This window comes from Indicator indicator, chromosome 31 (assembly GCF_027791375.1).
Source record: "Indicator indicator isolate 239-I01 chromosome 31, UM_Iind_1.1, whole genome shotgun sequence".
Taxonomy (NCBI): Eukaryota; Metazoa; Chordata; class Aves; order Piciformes; family Indicatoridae; genus Indicator; species Indicator indicator.
The window spans coordinates 11792468-11814219 of NC_072040.1; the positions used below are offsets into that span (position 1 = coordinate 11792468).

Sequence of the window (21752 nt, forward strand, 5' to 3'; positions counted from 1 at the left end):
GGCGCCTGGTCGCACGCAGAGGCGAGAGCGAGGATCCGGCCCCGGAACAGCCGCGGCGGCGAGGATCCGGCCCGCCCCGGAACAGCCGCGGCGGCGTCGGCCCCGGCCCCGGCGGGCGGTCTCCAGGGCGGTCTCCCCGGCAGCCGCGGTGCCGCTGGGAGCTCCGGGCGTCATCGGCCGGCGCCGCGGAGCCTTGTTCGGCCGTAGCCATGTCGCCGCCGCTCTTCAGCCTGCCCGAGGCGCGGCTCCGATTCACGGTGAGCCGGGGCGTGGGTGGAGGCTGCTGTCCCTTGCTGTCGTTTGCAGGGGCACCTGGCGGGCCCCGCTCCTCCCGTCGAAGCGGCCAAGCCGCACCACGTCTCCTCTGCCCGGACCCGGGCGCGCAGGCCCGGCCGTTGCGGTGCTGGGGAGCGGGGCCGGAGCTCACTCTACCGAGAGTTCGGCGCAGCTGAGATGAGCGTCAGGACAGGGCTCCCGCCAAAGGAGCATCTGCTGTTTACTTAAAAATGCGAAATAAATTGAAGTTAAATTGCATTGTGGCGGAACGCCCGCGGCAGAGCATCCGCTCTGGTACGCTGCTCCCTGCGCCTCTGCTGAGCTGTGCTTTTACAGTGCCGCTTCGATGCGATCTTGCTAGTGGCAAGCACGTCTCAAGCCACCATGACCTGCGGGGCAGGCAGGTGAAGTTTTATCTGTGGGGCTTGAGAGCGTTGGCCACAGCAGCATCTGGGGTTCACTGATAAGCACAGTTTTACCCTGCTGTTAGCATAGGTTTGAGGTATGATGCTCACAGGCCTGATTTGCTATGCACTTAGCATTTGCCTGACTCGTTGCAAAGTTTTCTTGATTTAAAAGGCAAGATTTGCCACGTGTTGTGTGGCAAATAGATTCCTTAATGCTTCTGTCCACTGTCAGATGAAGGAGGAGGGCATCCTTCTGGTTCTGTGCTGCAAGCTTAACCTTTCTTTACATTTTGGTAGACGTCCACCAGAGATGCTCTGACTCACAAAAGTATCAAGCCATTGTTGAATGCATTTAACCAGATTCCTGGGAGGTAAGTGAAAGTTGTTTGGTTTTCAAATGTGCCTCTCTGGATAACGTTTGGCAATCTTGTGTCTAATAGTTGCTATTAACTGACATGGAATGTTTGCATTTGCAGTGAAAATGAGAAGAAGTGCACCTTGGATCAAGCTTTTAGAGTCATTTTAGAGGAAGAAATAGTAAGTATTTTAAAGCTGCAGCTTATCTCTTGTTGAAGCTCAAATTTCTATTTACAAGTTAATTAACAGCGACTTGCTTTAGTATGAGGAAATCCTGTTTATTAGAAACATGAATTGTGCAGCAGTTATCTATGTAAGACTGAATACAGATAAGTAGCAGTCAGGGCAGAGTGGCAGCATCTTGCAGGTACCACACTGCAGTGAGAGCTTTTGGTTTAGCCTTTGCCAGCAATTCTTTGTAATGCTTAGGGAAAGCTGCTGCATCTTCAAATTCAAGTTCATAAATGTCTGTTGTTCCACAACTATAAGAGTGGGGTGGAGTGGATTATCTGGTGCTAGCATCTAATACGCCTACCTGTCAGCTGAAAAAAATGATTAATCAAAGAATGAAGACTCAAAGAATGGACTGAGTGTGGGATATTGATTTTCAGAGGTAGATGACTCTGATAATGGCTAAAGCAGTCGGGAAACATTGCTCACTCAGGAAAACTTTTCCATAGTTCACTGGCAGGTCTGGATTAATAAGTTGGTTGAAGTTCTGGACAATTGAATGTCAATATTTGTTTTAAATATGCCTGCTTGGAAACAAGAATGTTAGTGTTGTTAGACCTGTTTAGGTCAGAATACAGAAGATTAACACTGTGTGGTTTGTTTAGATAAACAAAGCTCCGTGTGAAAATCTCCTGGCAATTATTTCTCTTGCTATTACTGGAGTCACAGAAGGTGAGCAACTTTCTCTCAAATCTGTTGGCAGAGACAATTTATGGGGATTTTAAAACCTTGAGTTGTGTAAGTCCTCCACAGTGGTTAGCTTTGGCAATGTGTGGCCCTTATGGTAAGGGCTGTTCAGTCTTGTTCAGAACAGAAACGGAGGACAGTGTAGGGAAATTCAGTCATGCATGGCATCTGTGTTGGAGTCTATTTTTTTAGTAAAGGAAGATGCATGGGGTTTGTTGCAACATAATTTAGCATTTTTTCTCTCTGTCCACCACTGTAAAATGCTTAGAAGTTTCCCATCGTAATTTCATACCTGAGACCTCTGAGTCAGAGAAGGGAAATGACTTGAAGGTGTCTCTGTCAGTTGCTGGCAGAGCCAGAAAGAGCTTGTCCTGAATAGCAGTGGCTTCCACTGCTGCCTGTCAGCATGTGCCTGGTTTGTAGATGCACAGATTTTTTTCTACAGCTGTCTTCTGTGTCAGAAGTCAGTCTGCTCATCTCTGCTGAGGAGACTTTCACACTCTTCCCTTTGGTTTTTTGTTCACATTGCACACCCAATACTTGTTTGTTTTACTCTGAATAGCTCAGCTACCTGTGTGTTCTATGAACTGCCTCATAAGAGCTGTGGTTGTGAGGAGTGCAGGCACTGTCACACCACAGAGCATGGCCAGGCAGGCTTGGAGCACTACTCTAATGGTGCTTTGCTTGAGGAAGAGACTCTCAAGCTTCACAGGTGTGTGTGGTGTTGCTAAGTGGATTTAGAAATCTGAGTGTTCATCTGCAGTCCACATGGTTTCAAACTTTGAGGCTGTTAGAAGAGGGATCCTTTATTCTGTGTTTTACAGTCATGCAAAGCTCTTATAAAAATCCCCTGCATGTGTATGCATTTAAAAATGGCTTTAATGAAAGCTCACACCTTAGCCCAAGCTTTTGTTAGGATTTGCAGGAACCCAGGAGAATTTTTCCTTTTTTTTTTTTTAACGTCATCTCCCTTAGCTGCTATGCACCTTCACTGCATTTCAGTTCACTTTTGAAGAATGAAATATTCCCTGTTCCTCACAGGCATCTGCACTGCATCAACCCCTTTTGTGCTTCTGGGAGATGTTCTGGATTGTCTGCCTTTGGATCAGTGTGACAAAATTTTCACCTTTGTGGAGAAAAATGTTGCTACCTGGAAATCAGTAAGTATTGCTGCCGGAGGTGATAGAAGGGAGCTGAAGGCTCTGTGCCATTAACTATCTTTGGTTCTATGTTAAAACAGTATCATTAAGCACCTTTCAGTTTGAGGTTTAAAAATACCTGGGCAGCAAAGGTCAGAAATGAAATCATCATTTGGGTTGTTTTATTTCCAACTCCTTTCTCTGCAGGGTAGAGTGTTTGTGACCTCTAGAAACCAATAACCTAACTTCTGTGCAGTTTGTATGAGTTGCTTCTCTCTTCACTTACTTGGCTTCTTCCTCAGAGCTGCAGGAGATTCTTCCATCTCTGCTTGGCAGAGGAAGAAGTCTTCTTGGTCATTTTCTGAATGAGCTTTCTGTTACAAGGCTGTTGCAATAATGGATTTGTTACTCCCAAATATTCCACTTGAAAATAAGGAAAAACTTTGTCACTGTGAGGGTGCTGGAGCCCTAGAGCAAGGCTGCCCAAAGAGGTTGTGGAATCTTCTTCTCTGGAGACATTGAAAACCACACCTGGACGTGTTCCTGTGTGACCTGCCCTGGGTGACCCTGCTCTGGCAGAGGGAGTTGATCTTGATTGTTTTTTTCTGAGGTCCTTTCCAATCTCTACTATTCTGTGACTCTCTGATTTGCAGCTCATGTGAGGGGTTTGTGCTTTTGCTGTGCCATGGGGCTGCAGCAGGAGAGCTGCTGTGGCAGGCTGCTGAGCCTCATGTGCTGCAGGGGCTGTTAGTTAAAGAGGGAGTTCAGGGTCTTGGGCAAAAGTACTGACCTGCCAGTATTTTATTCTAAGATGATAATAAATCTTGGAACTCGGTATCCTTGGTGTGCTCCTTGGTACTAGTGCCTGGAGCATGTCAGCAACTCTATAGGTGACACCTGGAAAGCATTCCAGTTTCTCTGTCTTTTCCTTACCTGGATGTCCTAAGGAGAACTGCTTCCCACAGGCATTGTTCAGGCTGTTCTGTTTCAGGAAACAGAGTCTGTGTCCTCAGATGTATTCACAATCTGTTCTTTAGCATTAATTCAATTGTCTTATGAACTGATTTCTTGTGCTGCCAACTCACTGTGAACGCTCTAAATCTTTTGTGTCTTGCTCTTCTGTTTGTGTATAAATAATGCAGGGGACAATAAAGGCAGCTAGTGTCAGAAAACCAGACCAAAACCCATTGGTATGTTCCAGGAAAAAAGGTTGCTGCCCTTACAGTTGGCTGCAGCATAGCTGGATTTAGATGTTGTGGTTTGTGCTTGGAATTTGTGGGACTGGTGGTTTTGTGTTACCTTCTTGTGAAACCTGCTCCTGGTTTAAGGGAAGACTCAAAGTTAGAATTAACAGAATGGCTCATACTTAACTAATTGTGATGGAATTGAAGTCTGCTGAAGAAGGTTTTGTGATCTCTTGCTCCCTTTGTTCTGTTCCAGAACACCTTCTACTCTGCAGGGAAAAATTACTTGCTGCGGATGTGCAATGGTGAGTTGCAGTTTTTCAGGGGGTGGGGGGGAATTCAGGAACTCCTTATCTCAGCAGCTGAAAGTGACTTTAATGGTTTGATTTACATTCAGATGTGTTCCCTGAGATCACCTCACTTACCAGATACTCATGATTAATGTAAAAGTCATTCTACCTGTAGGGAAATCTCATCATTGGTGAAGATCATTATAGGAAAACATCCTTGGCAATGACAAGGCCTATAGCAGCACCTGTACTTGAGTGGGATTCACTTGAACTTGGTTTTTATTGCTGTTGAGGGTGTTAGGAGTACTGGTAGAATGCATTTGAAAAACAAACAGGGCCGAGCTGAGGAAGCTGTTATTGTTTAAGTTCACAAACCTTTGCTTCCCTTCCTTGGCTGTGTAGGGCATGTCATTCGCAAGTCTTGAATTGCAGTACATGAGAAATTGAAAGAGGGGCAAATACTAATACTAATATTCTTCATCTCTTGCAATGTTTAGATTTACTTAGAAGATTGTCTAAGTCACAAAACACAGTCTTCTGTGGAAGAATCCAGCTGTTCTTGGCTAGGTTGTTTCCACTTTCAGAGAAGTCAGGTGAGATCTTTTGCATTTTGTCACGCTTCAGATCTGACAAAGGCTAAATCTGCTGCATGGCTCCACTCTGTGATGGTTGCAGACCATCCAGTTGGAGAAAAGCTCTTTGTAGTTGTATGTTTGTTCTTGCCTCTGCCCTTGATGTTGTGACTTTGATTTGTTGTGATTCCAAACCCAAGTTCTGAAGGCTGCTTGTGAGAGCTGACTGCAGCGTCTCTTGACCAACTGATGGAATGAACCTCACAGCTTCTGAGACTCACCCCTTGTTTTTCACAGGGCTTAACTTGCAGAGTCAGTTCAACCTGGAAAACGTCACTGTGTTCAACACCAATGAACATGAGAGCACTTTGGGACAGAAGGTGAAAATCCCTTTGCTGTTCTGCAGTAAATGTGTAAGAGTTTGCACAGCAGTGTGCTGGTGCTTACTATCCAGAGCTGTGTGCTCATCATTCACTTGTCATCCTCCCAGGCCCAGCTGCTAATTCTGGAACTAGGCAGGTTGCCTGCAATATGAAACCCTGCAGACTTGGAGGGGTAAAAAGTTGATTTGATTGTAAGGGCTGAACAGTGTCACTTCCTGCACTAAGGTTTTCCCCACAGTGCACAGAGGATAGAGCTGTCCCCTCAGCTTCTTTCAAGGAAAGTCAGGCTACCACTGCAGAATGTAGGAGGGGTTAGACAGGAATTCGGTGCACATTTTGCTGGAAGAATACTTCACAGACCTTTGAATTCCCAGATGAAGCTTTCAGATGTAAAGAACATTGGAAGTTGAAGGCAAATTACAGTGGCATTTGTGTAAGTTTTAAATTATTTTTTTCCCATTAGCACACTGAGGAGAGGGAAGAAGGAATGGATGTTGAAGAAGGTGAAATGGGAGATGATGAAGCACCAACAAGTTGGTAAGCTTAAAGCAGTTTAAAGTTGGAATAAAACTTGATCAAGTGAAAGCAGAAAGCTGTTTGGAAAATAGCTTCATGTTTTTTACTCTGAATTGTACTTATTTACTGCTCACTAAAGATCAGATACAACCTAGCACTTTGAGTTGCCTGGAAGAGAGAGAAACCTACAGATCATTTGGAGAAGCTGCAGCCCCTAGCTCGGAAGCACTGCTCTGCTCTCTTACTGACAGTATCCCAGTTTCCTTGCCAAAACTCGTTCTTCCAAGATGGATCCAGGGATCCTGAGTTCTCAATGTCTCTGCTTTGTGGAGAAAAAGCTGTGCTCCTCTTCATTCCTTGAAGAGTGAAAAATTCCTAAGATCCCTTTTTCTTACTTTTTTTCACTTTAATGATGAGAAAGTCACAACAGACTGGGTTGGAAACTCAGGAGCAAACTGAAGGACAGCTTGCTCTGTAAGGGATCGCTTTTGGCTCACTGACTTACAACATGAATGGTGTTTGCTCAGGTTGCACAGTGCCAAGTGAACTTCAGTTGAGTGTATTGGTGGTTTGGGTTAGTGTTTGGTTTGTTTATTGGGTTGTTGGTTGGTTGATTGGGTTGGGTTACTGATTGCTTTTTTTGGGGAGGGTTGGATTTCTGGTTTGTGGGTTGGTTGGGGTGCTGGGTTGTGTGTGGGTTGGTTGGGGTGCTGGTTTGTGGGTTTGTTGATTGGGTTGCTGATTTGTTTTTTTCCCCTCAGCTCCATTCCCATTGATTATAATCTGTATAGAAAATTCTGGTCCCTTCAAGACTATTTCAGGAATCCTGTGCAGTGCTATGAGAAGGTGTCATGGAAAACTTTTCTCAAGGTAATCAGAGTTCATGCTTTCAACTATTAACAAAATAACCATTTACAGGGGTAGGAGAGTGACTGTGTGAGTGTAGAACAGTTTAAACTCTAATGCCAGTGCAAAATTGTAGTGCAGGAAGAAATTCACTTTACTGTTTTCACCTCTGGCAACGAACAGCATGTTGAGAGGTACACTAAATCCCCTCACAAAACTTGGGCAGGTCAGGAACCGAAAGGCTTCAGATGTTCCAACAGTGTCAGAAGTACCTTCTTTTGTGCTTTATCAGGTGCAAACCCCAGAACTTAAAATCACAGAATCATTCAGGTTGGAAAAGACCACTGGGATCAAGTCCCATTGATGACCCTACTCTACAAAGTTCACCCCTAAACCATTACCCTCAGCCTCCTCCTGTTGTGAGTTTGGGTTCTCCAGGAAGATCAGTAGTTCTGCTGGGTCCTGGATCTTACTTCTCAATAGTTGTATTGATCTCAGTGTGAGCCTAAGGATGAGAAGTTTCTAATGAAGCAAATCTCCTTATAGAGTAATGAGCTGAGCATCCCCTTCAGCTCCACATTTCCTTTACTATGAATGCTGAGGAGGGTTTCTTGCTAAGCTGCTGCTTCTTCACAGTTTGCCACTTAGTGTTTATTTAATAGCAAGATGCCTAAGGGGTTTTTAATTTCCATTTGCTGATTTCTGGTAGTAAGAAGTCACATTTGCTCAGACATTCTAGTAGAAATCCAGTTATGAGGTCTACAAAAAAAAAAAAAAAAAAAGAAGAAGACAAAAGGAAGCTGAGCAAGGCCAGGCTTGCAGATGGCTTTTTGGAGTTTTTCTTTCTTGCAGCTTTAAAGCCCTAAATGGAATTTAAGAGCAGCATTGGAGATTGAACTCTGGCTTATGTGCCTGCTTTTGTGTATGTTGTGTATGTTAGTGAACAACTAAACTGGAGTTTGAACGTAGCACTGGCACCATCTGGAATGTTTTCCTTCATAAATTCCAAACAGTAAAGCAGTTGTGCCCTGCTCACAGCCCAGGGCATGGCTCGTCTTGGCACACCTTAAACGCTGCAACAATGAGATGCTCTGGCACTGATGGTAGACACTGGTGGTGTCCAGAAGAGAAGCCCAAGGTGCTGGTGGCAGAGGGGTCATTTTGGCCAGCTGGTAGCAGGTGTTTTACTTGCTTGGCACTGTCTGGTGTGGTCTAACTGCAGAGGTTATGTTTTCACACTCTGGCTGCAGTACTCGGAAGAGGTCCTGGCTGTTTTCAAAAGCTACAAGCTGGACGACACTCAGGCATCCCGAAAGAAGCTGGAAGAGCTCAAGACAGGAGGAGAACATGTGTACTTTGCAAAGTTCCTGACCAGTGAGAAGGTAGGTACCTGCTCCTCACAGTCACAGACTCATTGAGGTTGAAAGGATCCTGTGTCTAGTTCAACCCTGCTCAGAGATCTTAGCTGGAGCAGGTATCATGCTGTCTTCAGCTGGGTTTTGAGTATCTCCACACACAGAGACTCCAGAGTTTCTCTGGGGCCCTGTTCCATTGCTCACTGTATTGAGATGGATTTAATCAGATTCTTGCTCTGGTCTTTTTCATGCCTCTGTTAACTGCTTCTGTTTCTGAAATAAGTCTGTGGTGAAGCTGCCATTTCATTACTGTTTGATTTATGTTGCTACATTTAGAAAGGGAAATTAGAAGAGTAAATATTTAAAGATCTCTTCGGTTTTGTGGATTTTTTTGCCTTTAGAATTACATTTTCAAAACTTGACTGATGATTGCCAACTGTTTGTTTGGGGTTTTTTGCCTTATAATAGTCTTCCAAAATGCAATGTTAAAGTCAAAAATACAACAGTATTGAATTTAATCCTAAATCTTCATTTTGGAATTTTATGTAACTTTAACTTCCATATGCAGTAGTACATGACAGAAAGCAAGTCTCAGTGCAGCCTGAGTTTGCCCTTCCTGAGACAGGAGGTAGAAACCAAGCAGTGCTTCACTGTGCAAGTGTTGTTGAGAGCTGAATCTGGACCCTGGAGCCAGTAGCTCACAGGAGAAGGGGAGCAAGCTGGCCCTCAGCTACTGAGATATTTGAATGTTTTTCCAAACTCCTTTTCACTTGGATGTTGTTAACTCCAGCAGGATGAAACTAGCTAAACAAACTGTAGTGGTACTTTGACAAGCAGCTCCTTGGGTTTCGTCAGGAATTTTGGTTCCTCTTTCCTAAGTGGTGCTAGGTGACAGTTCCTCATGAAGCACTGTCCTGAAGTACAGGTGACACAGCAGAGAGCTTCTGCAGTGCCAAAGCAGTCTCCATGCAGCGTGTCTGAAAGCATTTGCTGGATATTTGCACTCAGGCCTGTTCAGTGTCCTCACTGTGTGCTTCCTCTTTGCTGTGTAGCTGATGGACCTGCAGCTGAGCGACAGCAACTTCCGCCGCCACATCCTGCTGCAGTACCTGATACTCTTCCAGTACCTGAAGGGACAGGTCAAGTTTAAAAGGTAATGTGCACATGGTTTGTGATTGGGGATGAGGAGCAAAGAGCTTGGAGATATGTCAGGCTATTCTAAAAGAGTTTATGGCTACCTATTGTAAGGGTCTTGTGAAACTGCAGAGCCTTGGATTGGTAAATGCAGGATGTGGCTCAAACTGCTTTACCAGAAGCAGAGATCTCATTCTTGCCTTTCTCTGCTGCTCTCTCTGTGGTGGCTTGCCCTTGGCCCTAGTGTTCATTAGGCTCACTCAGATTTCTGCAGCTTACTAAATCAGCAATAAAGCAGTCTGCTCATCTTTGCAAAGTTAGTTTTTTCTGCCAAATGGGTGACTTAAGTGGGGTCTTGGAGAAGGAGAGGCCACTAAAGCTTGGCTAAGGGGAGTGCCAGCTGTGAGGAAGACAGCAGCAGGTTTAGATCTGTGTATGTGGCATCACTTTGAATCTGTACTGGCTCTGTGATGTAGAGAGACTGTGTGCAGAGGTCTGCAGTGATAGGACCAGGGGCAATGGCTTCAAACTAGACCACAGAAGATTGAGATTGGATATTAGAAACAAATTCTGCACCATGAGGGTGGTGGAACACTGGAAGAGGTTGCCCAGGGAGGTGACTGGGGCCCATCCCTGGAGATACTCAAGGTGAGGCTGGACAGGGCTCTGGGCATCACGATTGCAGATGGCTTTCACCTGCAGTGTGCTGCTTTTCCACAGAATGTTAGGGGCTGGAAGAGACCTCAAAAGATCCTCCAACCCCCTGCCAGAGCAGGATCACCTAGAGCGGGTCACACAGGAACGCTTCCAGGTGGGCTTTGAATATCTCCAGTCAGGGAGACTCCACAACCTCCCTGGGCAGCCTGTGGTGTATGAACAGATCAAGGAGAACTTTGCAAACCACATCAGGATCATTATGCTCATCATACAGATTAGTTCTCATGGCAGCCCAGTGACAGAGAAGGTAGAGAATTCAAGTCTTCCAAGTTGCAATTGAGGCCTGTGAAGGTGATAGTCATTTCAGTGACACTTCAGTACAGTATTAATTAAGAGCACTCATTTGTCAGTGCTCAGGGATGATATCACATAGAAATGGTGTAGTGTTGTGCAGCTGTTGTAAAATAATACTAATGATTAGATGGTCCTGCTCTGGCAGGGGGGCTGGACTCAAAGAGCTCCAGAGGTCCCTTCCAACCCCTAGCATCCTGTGACTGTGTAATAGTTCTCTTCCTTCAAAAGGATGAGCTTGTGTGTCCTGTTAGCTGAAAGCAGCAGTTCCACAAACCTTTTATGTTGCTGCCTTACCCATGCTCATGCTGATATTTGCTAGCTAAGGTACCTAGGGCTTCATAAAAAGCCTGTTGATGTTGCTGCTTTTGAACACTGTAAGTGGAACACCAAAGGTTAAGTTTCAAATTCCTGAGCAAGTGATAAACAAAGATCAGTTTCTCATCTGATTGATTTTTTTTTTTTTAATTGTATTTTAAAACAGTTCCAGTCTGTGCTTGGGAATGGAGTGAGCCACCTTGGGCTTATTTCTGCCTTCTTTTCACTCCCATGTACTGAGTGCATTGTAATTCAAGGTGTACCGAGTGGCTTGTTGAAGGTTGTGCTGTGTAGAATTCATGTTGCAAACCACTCCAGATTTGTGTTCTGTGTACAGGTGAACTGTTCCTCTTGGTTTGTCTCAGTAGTGCTTCAGCAGGGGCTAGGGGACCCTGGGTTGGGGACATCCCCCTGGATGGAGCTAGCACATTCCACAAGCACATCTTACACACTGCAGTCAGGCCATGAGGCCAGAACATACTCCAGATACTTGGTTCAGAGGTTCAGATTCCTATCCCTTCAGGCCTTTGCAAACAGCCTCTCTCCATCACAGAGTCAGTACAGATTCAAAGCGGTGCCACAGCCACAGGCAGCTTGCACTGGTCTCAGTAACAACCCTCGGAAGGTTTGTAGTAGAAATTGTCTGTCCTCAGCACTGTTTGCATCTGTAGTAAACCCTTCACATGAAAAACAAAACCAAAGAGCTGATTCAACACTTCAGTTGTCTGCTTGGTTTTCATTTCCAGTTCCAACTATGTTCTGACAGATGAGCAGTCCCTGTGGATTGAGGACACTACAAAAGCAGTGTACCAGGTGGGTACAGTATAAAAATCACAGGAGAAACACTTCCCATGTCATACTGCACCAAGGACCGTTGAAGCAGTAACCACCATGTCCCTTGGGACTTTCCTACATATTCTGCTACAAATACAAGGCAAAAAAGTTATTTTTGTGTATTTGTTTTCCTCCCACTTACAGCTTCTGTCTGAAAATCCTCCAGATGGGGAGAGATTCTCAAAAATGGTTGAGGTGAGTACTTTGGTGCCTGTCTGAAGGAAGTGTATAGAGCCTTAATGCAAAGTAGCTTATAGGAGCTTGAGTTCCATTGAGAGAACCTTTCTCTCTCTGAGAAAAGCTCTCCCAACAATTTGTTGTTTTGCAGTCACACCCTCCCCACGTTTTCATTGTGGGAGTGTGGATATAGCTGTGTCTGTGCACACAGGAGACACATGGCTGGGTGGAAGGATAATCCTTGCATTTGTTTCAAAGCCTTTGCAGGAAGGACACAGAAAAAAGGTGCAAGTGGAATGACAAGAGTCAGCTTGCTTTGCTTTTCTCATTTACTTTGACTGCATCTATTTTCTTGATTAGAGAAGGAGAAATAAACTCTTTCCCACAATTACCAAAGACAGGAGAGAGGCAGCTGGGTTAGTTCATTAAAACATAGTCTAAGATGGTAGTGGTGACCTTCCAAATAGTGGCTGAAGTACACAGAGTAACAAAGCTTTGTCTTTAATTGTAATAGCTCAGTTGAAAACTTTGGAGGTCAGCTCTGAAGGTGACTCTGCAATGTTCTGTTCCTCTAGCATATATTAAACACTGAGGAAAACTGGAATTCATGGAAAAACGAAGGCTGCCCCAGCTTTGTGAAAGAAAGGTAACTGGAGGGGGGAAGCCTGCTACCTCAGCATCAGATGTGCCCACAGGGGGTGTGGATGGTCATGGTTCAGACACAGTGCAGACTGGCATAGTTGAGTGTCCCCTCTGTGTGTGCTGAAGGCTCCTGGATTTCTGCCCAAAGCATTCCCTGTGTTGATGAAGCAGTGGCTGGGTGTGGGGGGGTCTCCAGAGAGCATTCCTCACTGTCACCTGGCAGGGTTTTGTTCTCCATCCCAAGGCTCTGGTGACTTAAGGAGGCTGGAGCACACTGTCTGCCCTCCTGCCTTCTGCAGGCCATGAACTGCTCTGGATTGCCCTAATGAAGCCTTTGGCTTTGGTGGGAGTTGGAGTTTTATTCTCCACCTTACTAGGTTTGCCACTTGGTGGTAATCACAGAGCTGAAAGGAAATGATGCTGGGGTGGCTTTTGCTGGTGAGAGGTTCTCTGTGGTTGGTTACCAACTAGTGACAAAGTTCAGCTTTGACTGTGTCTGCCTGGCTGTCTGGAGGTGGTGATCAGACATTGCTCTGCCATCCTTCCTTACCCTGCACACAACCTCTTGGTGCTGAGGAGCAGCTGGGCCATTGTCTCTCTGTTCCAGAGAGATGACTTGGAGACAGCTCTTCGTGACCTCATCTGTGTGCTGAAAGGGAGGGGGGCTGTGCTAAGAGAGAAATCCCTGCTACAGGGGGTGGGGAAGTAAAATCTTGAACTATGACTTTTATAAATGTTCTGTCTCCTCCTTTAGATCTCATCCAGAGTTTCAGCTTGGGTAGGTCTTACCCTAACCTCAGGGGTCTGGGATCTCCTTTCTCTGATCCCATGAAATCAGGGGCACCTGGGGCAAGAATCTGCAGTCGTGGAGCAGCTGAGCCAGCAGCAGGGTTGATGCCAGTTATGTGTTGCTGGCATAGGTGTCCTTTGCTTTTGCTGCATCAGGGCTCTGGCACACCCTGAAACTTTGGAGTGGGCTAATTTTGGTGTGTGGCAAATCCTTCTCCTTATCCTTTCCCTTCTTTCTTTCCCCCTCCTCCCTCCCACCCCTGGAACCCCAGTTCTGCTGGGTACTTGCATCATGATTTAACTCAGCACCAGGTGAGCTGAGCTGGCATCATTTTGCTCTCTAAATATTTCTGCTTTGATACTAAAAAGCTCTTTTCTTTTTCTTTAGACCTCCTGATTCCAAGCCAATGAGGCCTGTGAGGAAGAGGCCAGCTCCAGAAGACTTCTTGGGGAAAGGACCAAACAAAAAAATCCTGATGGGGAAGTATGTTGCACTTTGTTATTGCAGAGTTCCTGGCATTTAGCTGGTTTGGGGGATTTTAGGTTTGGGGTTTTTTGCCACTGAATCTTTTTGGGTTTTTTTTTTAGTCAGTGATTTTCAAACTGCCTCACTTTGGAACTGTCAGTTCTTGCAAAGCTTGCAGCAGGCTTCCTTTCCTCCTAGTCATCTCCTGTGGATTCCTTTTAAATAGTCTTCAAGTTACAGGCTGAACATCAGGGCATTTGTACTCACTGGAGCCCTTTCTGTACCTGTGCTGCCTCTCAGGTTTTGCTTAACAAGTGCCTCTGCCATGGCTTTGTAAGAACACCAACTGCTATTTGATCCATGGGGCAAAGGTTCTCCTTGCTATGTCCTCTCCAAGAAAAGTGCTGTATTTTAGGGTGTCACAGAATCATGGAATGTTAGGGGCTGGAAGCACCTCAAAAGTTTCTCCAGTCCAACCCCCCTGCCAGAGCAGGATCACCTAGAGCAGATCACACAGGAACACATCCAGGCAATGGAAGTGTTGTAGAGTTACTCTCCAGAGAGGGAGACTTCACAACCTCCCTGGGCAGCCTGTCCAGGGCTCTGTCACCCTCACAGGGAAAAAATTCTTCCTCCTGTTTCCATGGAGCTTCCTATGGCTCAGCTTCCACCACTGCCCCTTGTGCTGGCATTGGGCATCACCCAGCAGAGCCTGGCTCCAGCCTCTGGGCACTCCCCCTGCACATCTTTATCAACAGCAATGAGCTCACCTCTCAGGCTCCTCTCCAGGCTACAGAGCCCTCAGCTCCCTCAGGTCTCCTCATGAGGAAGATCTTCCACTGCTTTCAGCACCTTTGTGTCTCTGTGCTGAACTCTCTCAAGCAGTTCCCTGAGGTCCTTCTTGAACTGAGGGACCCAGAACTGGACACAAGATTCCAGATGTGGCCTCAGCAGGGCAGAGTAGAAGGGCAGGAGAACCTCTCTGACCTACTGACCACAGCCCTTCTAATCCACCCCAGGAGTCCCTTGGCCTCCTTGGCCACCAGAGCTCATTTCTGGCTCATGGTCAACCTCCCACCCACCAGGACCCCCAGGGCCTTTTCCCCTTCACTACACTCCAGCAGGTAGCCCCAACCTATCCTGCTCCATGGGGTTGTTCTTTCCCAGGTGCTAGACTCTCCCCTTGCCCTTGCTGAATTTCATACCATGTCTCCCTGCCCACCTGTCAGCCTGTCCAGGTGTGGCTGAATGGCAGCACAGCCCTCCTGTGTCAGCCACTGCACACAGTTTGGTGCCATCAGCAAACTTGCTGGCAGTGTGCTCTGTGCCCTCATCCAGGTTGTTGTAGATTGAATACACCTGGTCCAGTACTGACCCCTGAGGGACTCCACTAGATACTAAGGGTATACTAAGTGCTGCATTTCCCACTTCCTTCTTTAGGACAGATGAAAATCTTTTCATTGTTTCTGTTCACCCAGCCTAGATGTGGGAATTTTGACCTTGTCTTGAGCTTTGAAACCTTGTACTGAGTGCTCAGTAAAATGTCCCTGCTGAAAGAGAAAGTGGTGAATTATTTCATTTATCAGAACAAAACAGCCTGGGAGCAGTAGTGTAGTAGAAACTTAATATAGAGAAATTTGCTAATTTTGCATCACTAGCTCAGGTTTCTCAGCAATGCCAGCACAAGGGGCAATGGTGGAAATTGAGGCATAGGAAATTCCATGGAAACAGGAGGAAGAATTATTTCCCTTTGAGGGTGTTCCAGAGCTCTGGAACTGGCTGCCCAGGAGGGTTGTAGAGTCTTCCCCTCTGGAGATATTCAAAACCTGCCTGGAAATGTTCCTGTGTGATCTGCCCTGGGTGGCCCTGCTCTGGCAGGGGGGTTGCACTGGATGACCTCTGGAGGTCCCTTCCAGCCCCTCACATTCCATGATTCTGTCTGGTGTGTATCACAGTTCGTGTGGCCATGCTGTGTTGCACAGATTAGATTGGGGTGAGAATTTCTGTTGCATTTGGTCTGTCTTTGGACTGCTGGAGTGTGGAATGCTGGAGTGAAGAAGGTCCAGAGAAGGCCACAGAAAGGATTGGAGGGCTGGAGAATCTCCCCTATGGGGGCAGGCTGAGAGAGAAGGCTCCAGGGAGACCTGAGAGCTGCTTTCCAGTACCTGAAGGGACTCCAGGAGAGCTGGGGAGGGACTTTTGCCAAGGGCTGGGAGTGCCAGGATGAGGGACAATGGCTTTGAGCTGGGAGAAGGGAGACTGAGACTGGAGATGAGGAAGGAATTCTTTGCAGTGAGGGTGGTGAGACACTGGCACAGGTTGCCCAGGGAGGCTCTGGATATCCCTTCCCTGGAGATGTTCCAGGCCAGGCTGGATGAGGCCTTGAGCAACCTTTGCTGGTGGGAGGTGTCCCTGCCCATGGCAGGGGCTTGGAACTGGATGAGCTTTGAGGTCCCCTCCACCCCAACCCAGCCTGTGAATGTTGTGTCTGCAGTGAGGAGCTGACCCGCCTCTGGAACTTGTGTCCTGACAACATGGAAGCTTGCAAGTCTGAGAGCAGGTAGGTCAGGGGGGTGCAGCACTGCCCTCAGCCAGCCTCCCATGCTCTGCTAACTGAATGAGCTGCAGAACTGACAGCAGGGAGGGGATGTGCCCTGTGCCACCTCACTGGGTGTCTGCAGGGGAGCTGGCTCTGGAGTCTTTGTCTCTCTACAGTTTTCTTCAGCAGTGTTTGTGCTGGCAGGAATTTCCATGGCCTAGCTAAAAGCCAGAGTCAGCTGTGGGTATGGCAGCAGGCTCCAGAGCCTGCCATGGGCAGTGCTGGCCACAGGCACACTGCAGAGGCTGTGTGGTGAAGGCCTTTGCAGCAGTGTGTGTCAAACACTGCTGGCTCGTCTGCAGCTGTCCGTTGGGGTGGGTTGGTTTGGGGTTGCTCTTTTCCTTCAGTGGAGAAGCTTGAGATGGGTGTCAGGGCTCCAAGCCCAGCTCTGCCAGAGGCTGTGATGTGCTAAGCTGCTGGTGTTCTGTTGCAGGGAGTACATGCCCACGCTGGAGGAGTTCTTTGAGGAGGCCATTGAGCAAGCAGACCCTGAGAACATGGTGGAAAACAAGTACAAGTATGGCCAACTGGTGTTCTGCTCTGCTTGGGTCTCATGTTTGGGTTGTTGAAGAAGACAGACTGCTCTCTGCATTGCTAATGCAGGGCTGCAGTGATGTACAAACCCCATGGCTGGACTCCATCAACTTGTAAAGGCCTCAGATCTTTTTCTGTGCTGTTCTGGATGCCAGACTGTCCCCAGCTGTTGTGGGGTTAGGGATATGCCTCCCTCCCCCAAGCAATTGGAGATTTCCCCCCCAGAACTGAAGAGTTACCTCTGGAATAAATGCCCAGGCTAGCTCAGATTCTAGGAGTCAAAGTACCTATATTTACAAAATGAACTAAATATGAAACTATGTCAGTTGATAAGATATATATTCAATATAGTGACATAGATTTACAACTCAGCAAGCACAAGTACCCCCTGGGCAGTCCAGGGGCACTGCTGGCAACATCCTCCCCCCTCCCTTCCCTGGTACCTTCAGAGACACAGCACAAGTCAGTTCAGCCAGCAGAAGGTCAGAAGGGAGATAGAGAGAGGGAAGCAAAAAAAGGAGACAGAATAGTTTGTGCAGCAGACTGTATCCTGTCAGCAAACAAAGGGAATGGTACAGACACATCTGCATTACTCTTTTCTATCCCCTGCTTTATTTGCCTTTTACTCAAAGATGTCCAGAAAGTTCCTATCCTTGTTTATAACTAAGACACTAGGCTGAAGTGCCAGCCCCAAACCCTAACACCAACCAATCCTGGGTTTGCTTCTAGGGCTGTGAACAACTCCAACTATGGCTGGAGAGCACTGAGGCTTTTGGCACGCAGGAGTCCCCACTTCTTCCAGCCAACAAACCAACAGTTCAAGAGTTTGCCTGAGTACCTAGAGAACATGGTCATCAAATTAGCCAAGGAGCTGCCTGTGAGTACTGCTGGCCTGTGACAGGAATTGCTGGGTCTGTTTGACTTCTGTTTGTGTCTCTGCAGACCATTTGGGGTGAGGGATGGTGGAGGGGAGAAAGGGCAAAAAAACTGCAAGAGAAAAAAAATTGTGTGCTGAAGTGAAAATGAGAGAGAATGGACCTGATGCTGTGCAGGTCCCAGGGACACCAGGCTGGCTAATAGTGACCCAGTGCTGAGCCCTGCCTGCTGTTCTGGCAGCAGTCAGCTGTGGCAGGCCCCTCGCTAGCAGGGGGCGTTTTGTGCCCAGCTGTGTGGGTTCTGTGTCCAAACCACCCCCAGTGAAGGTAAGGTGGTGGTAGGGCTCATCAGTGTCAGCAGCTGTGGCTGCTGGGGTGGCAGTAAAGGGGGCAGGGTGTGCAGCTAAAGAAACTGCAGCAAGTCTTACCAGAGCTCTTCTCTCAGCTCACTGAGTGTTAAAATCTGGAGAAGACAAAAGAGACCCTGTAAATGTGGACAGTTAAACCATTAACCCTTTGCATGTTGAGCAGTACAAATTTGTGGCTAGGGAGGGGTCTTTCAGGTCACTTCATACTCAAGGACAAGAGAACTAACAGCTGGGGAAGGGAACATTCCCTAAAGCCTGGAGGTAGCACAGGGCCCAGTCATTGCTGTGGGTCTTGGGGACCTTCCCTGTATTGTGAAGCCACTGAGGCATAAAGGCAGGGCTACAGGGTCTGGCCCTTGTCTGTTCAGCTGCCAGAGCCAGCTGACAGCAACCTTAGAAGCAAGAGTGGGAGGGCAAAGCTGTTCAGTGCATGGAGCTGTCACTTCATGCAGGGGTCCTGGTGGCACTGCTGCCATGTGCCAAATGAAATGGCAAGAAACAAGCACCTAGGGCAGGCTGGGGGTGGAACCTAGGCACGAAGGAAGCTGCTGTTACCTTGGCTGCTCAGTAACTCCCAGTGAAAGCTTTAGTTGCTTATTACCTTTAAGAAGTTTGAAAGTACAGAAAGCTTTGAGGAGTTCCTGAATGAGGAACAGAATTGATGAGGAGGAATTTTTAAGGAGATCCTCAGTGGTGGTCTCCCCAGTAGAGAGTTGGTTCCTTGGGGGGTTGGCAGTACTAGAGCTGGCCATGCAGTGCTAGGAGAAGCAGAGGCCCCTCTGAAGGCAGTGGCTGCTGCTCTTAGTCTGGGTTCTGCAGCTGATGCTGTGGTGGTCCTTGTTCCTGCTGGGTTGGGTGCAGCAGACTGGGGAATTCCTGACTCTCACATGGGCTCCTATCAGGTTTTCCATTCCATGTTCCAGAGGCTTACAGAGCTGTAAAGTTTCTCTTCAAGCATAAAATTCATCCAGTGCTGTTCTGTTCTCTCGCAGCCTCCCTCTGAAGAAATAAAAACAGGCGAGGATGAAGATGAGGAAGATAACGATGCTTTACTAAAGGAAAACAATGAAAGTAAGATTTGTGTCTTCCTAGCCTCTCTCTGGGTGTGTGCTGTAGACCACAGCTTCTACTAAGGGTAGAAGCCCAGTCCTGGCTGCTGCAGTGCTGCTGACTTGCATGCACGTTTGTCCCATGAAGTGCAGCCTTGCCAGGACACAGAGCAGCAGGAGCAGCCTCAGTCTCAGGCCTGCAGAGCTGGAAGCCTGCAGTTTGTTGTGGTTGGCTTGGAAGCTGCACTGGCAGCCTCTTCCCCCTGCTGTGCTGCTCAGTGCATGTTTACAGCTGAGGTTCCAGCTCTGCCCAGCTGTGCCTTGCCCTGCTCTGCCTTCTGCCCTTTAGCTGCTGTGGGCAGGTGCCTCGCTCCAGCCCCTGCTGGGGTGGGTGGCCACAGGACATTGAGAAAACTGTATGCCAGCTCTGAGGCCTTTGCTTCCTCTGCATCTGAGCCAGCTTCAAGGCAAAGGCTTCCATGAGCAGAGCAGCCTGACAGGGCAGCTCTGACCCCACTGCATCGGCCACTTGTGTCCCTCTCCTTCAGCTCTCCTGTGCTGTGCTCCTGCCACCTTCTGTGCTCAGCCAGGCCTTCAGCTCACAGCACCTGGCTGTGTTAGCACTTGGATCCAGCATGGACAGTTCTGGAGCCCCTATTCCAAGAAAGAGGAGGGGCTGGAAGGTGTCCAGAGAAGGGCCACGAGGATGAGCAGAGGGCTGGAGCTGCTCTGCTGTGGAGACAGACTGAGAGAGTTGGGGTTGTGCAGTCTGGAGAGGATAAGGCTCCCAGGAGACCTTCTTGTGGCCTTCCAGTATCTGAAGGGGGCTACAAGAAAGCTGGGGAGGGAATTTTTAGGTATCAGAGAGTGATAGGACTGGGGGTAATGGATCCAAGCTAAAGGAGGGGAGATTTACATTAGACCTTAGGAAGAAATTCTTCCCTATGAGGGAGGTGAGACACTGGCACAGATTGCCCAGGGAGGTGGTGGAAGCCTCATCCCTGGAGGTTTTTAAGGCCAGGCTGGAGGTGGCTGTGAGCAACCTGATCTAGTGTGAGGTGTCCTTGCCCATGGCAGGGGGTTGGAACTGGATGATCCTTGAGGTCCCTTCCTACCCCAATGACTCTATGGTGTGCAGGCTGTGGAAGCCACACTCCAGAAATCACTGGCAATTGTGTAGAAAGTTTCTTTTCTGTTAGTTGAAAGCTCTCTGTGGACCTCTGGGTCCCTCTTCTGTGCCCTTCTCCATCCAGCAGCCAGCCCTTTTCCATAGAGTCCCTGCCACTACTGGTAAGTTCTGTTCACCCCAGCACTGCCTGACACAACCTTCCTGGGTTCACTGAGCTGAATTCACATCCAACCCATGTATGGAAGCAGAAGTGGCAGAGCTGTGGTCTGCTGAGGAGTAAGGAAAGGGGCCAAGAGCTTCTGCTGGTTTGTTGCTTTTCAAGCTGCTGCTTTCCCCTCAGCACTGTGAGCTCAGCTCAGGTAAAGGAGCACTGGAGAGAGCTGAAATAGCCACCCCATGCCAGCTGGCTCCTCAGGGGAGTGAGGGATGGTCATGGAAAATGAAGAAGGTGGTTCACTGGTATGCAGAAGGAATTCAGGGGTTAGATTTTTTCCTTTGAAGATGTGAAATAAGCACAGGTGGTGAGTCCTGGGCTCTAGGTGTGCAGTCCCTGTAGTGCTCACTGCTATGGAGGATGACAGAAAATTCCTTCAGGTTCTGACTGCACCTTCCTGTCCTGGCCACGGTCCTGCTGCCAACAGGACCAGCAGGCTCAAGGGACTCAGCACAAGGGAAGTGAAACCATTTTTCATCTGGGCTAATCCTGAGTCAAGTGACTAAGAGACAATGCAGTGGTTGTGAGGTACTTCACGCTCCAGCAGGTTGCACCCCAAGGTTTTCCTTGCCAGGGGCAGTAGGGGACACTGCTCTGCAAAGCCAGGGACTGGCTCTCTAAGGCTCTGTTCTTGGAGCTCTTGAGCAGGACCTCACAAGCACAGGCGTGAGGCAGCTGCAGGTGCAGTACCTGGAGACATCCCCTGTGGGCTTCTCTCTTGCAGGCCCAGAGGTGCAGCGGGACAAGGTCATGACTGGGGAGCAGATCGAGTCGTTTGCCATCAGGCTGGGGGAGCAGTGGAACGCCCTGGCCCCCTACCTGGAGATGAAGGAAGCGGACATACGGCAGATCGAGTCAGACAGCGAGGACATGAGGATGAGAGCCAAGCAGCTGCTGGTGGCCTGGCAGGACCAGGAGGGCACTCATGCAACCCCTGAGAACCTGATCCTGGCCCTGAGCAAAGCTGGGCTCAGTGACCTTGCTGAGAGCCTCAGCAACGACACCGAGGGCAGCAGCTGACAGCCTCAGGAGGGAAGCTCCTGGGGCTTGGTGCGGGCTGTTCACTGCCCCTCCTGGCAGGTGCTGCTGCTGAGTGGTGTTACTGGTCATGGTCCCTGTTGGTGCCAGGCAGCAGGGTTTTGATAGGTATTTTATGTTGAGGAATCAATAAAACTTTTTAATAATATTGTTCAGCTCAGAGTTTCTGAGGAAAGGCTGAGTCAGCCTGACCTAGCAAGGGGCAGCTTCATCTCAGATGGGGGGGCAGGAACAGGAGGGTGGAGGTTCAAAGCAAGTTTCTGTGTAAAGTGCAGTGGGAGAGCTGAGGTGGCTCCTGCTGGAGCAGTTGGGGGCCTGTGTGGGCAGGTGTGAAG

The 21752-nt window shown here is 48.2% G+C and overlaps 1 protein-coding gene across 1 annotated transcript; it reads left to right on the forward strand.

The window, feature by feature from the left end:
• Positions 1-209: 209 nt before the first annotated feature.
• THOC1 (THO complex subunit 1) lies at positions 210-21535 on the forward strand. The gene is made up of 21 exons (XM_054394700.1): positions 210-257; positions 981-1054; positions 1160-1220; positions 1877-1943; positions 3000-3118; positions 4538-4586; positions 5069-5164; positions 5441-5523; positions 5990-6063; positions 6804-6912; positions 8139-8270; positions 9296-9396; positions 11450-11516; positions 11682-11732; positions 12290-12360; positions 13534-13629; positions 16106-16171; positions 16644-16727; positions 17474-17621; positions 18980-19058; positions 21104-21535. Exons 1-21 carry the CDS (start codon positions 210-212, stop codon positions 21397-21399), a joined length of 1971 nt encoding a protein of 656 aa, XP_054250675.1. The 3' UTR covers positions 21400-21535.
• The last annotated feature ends 217 nt before the right edge of the window (positions 21536-21752 follow it).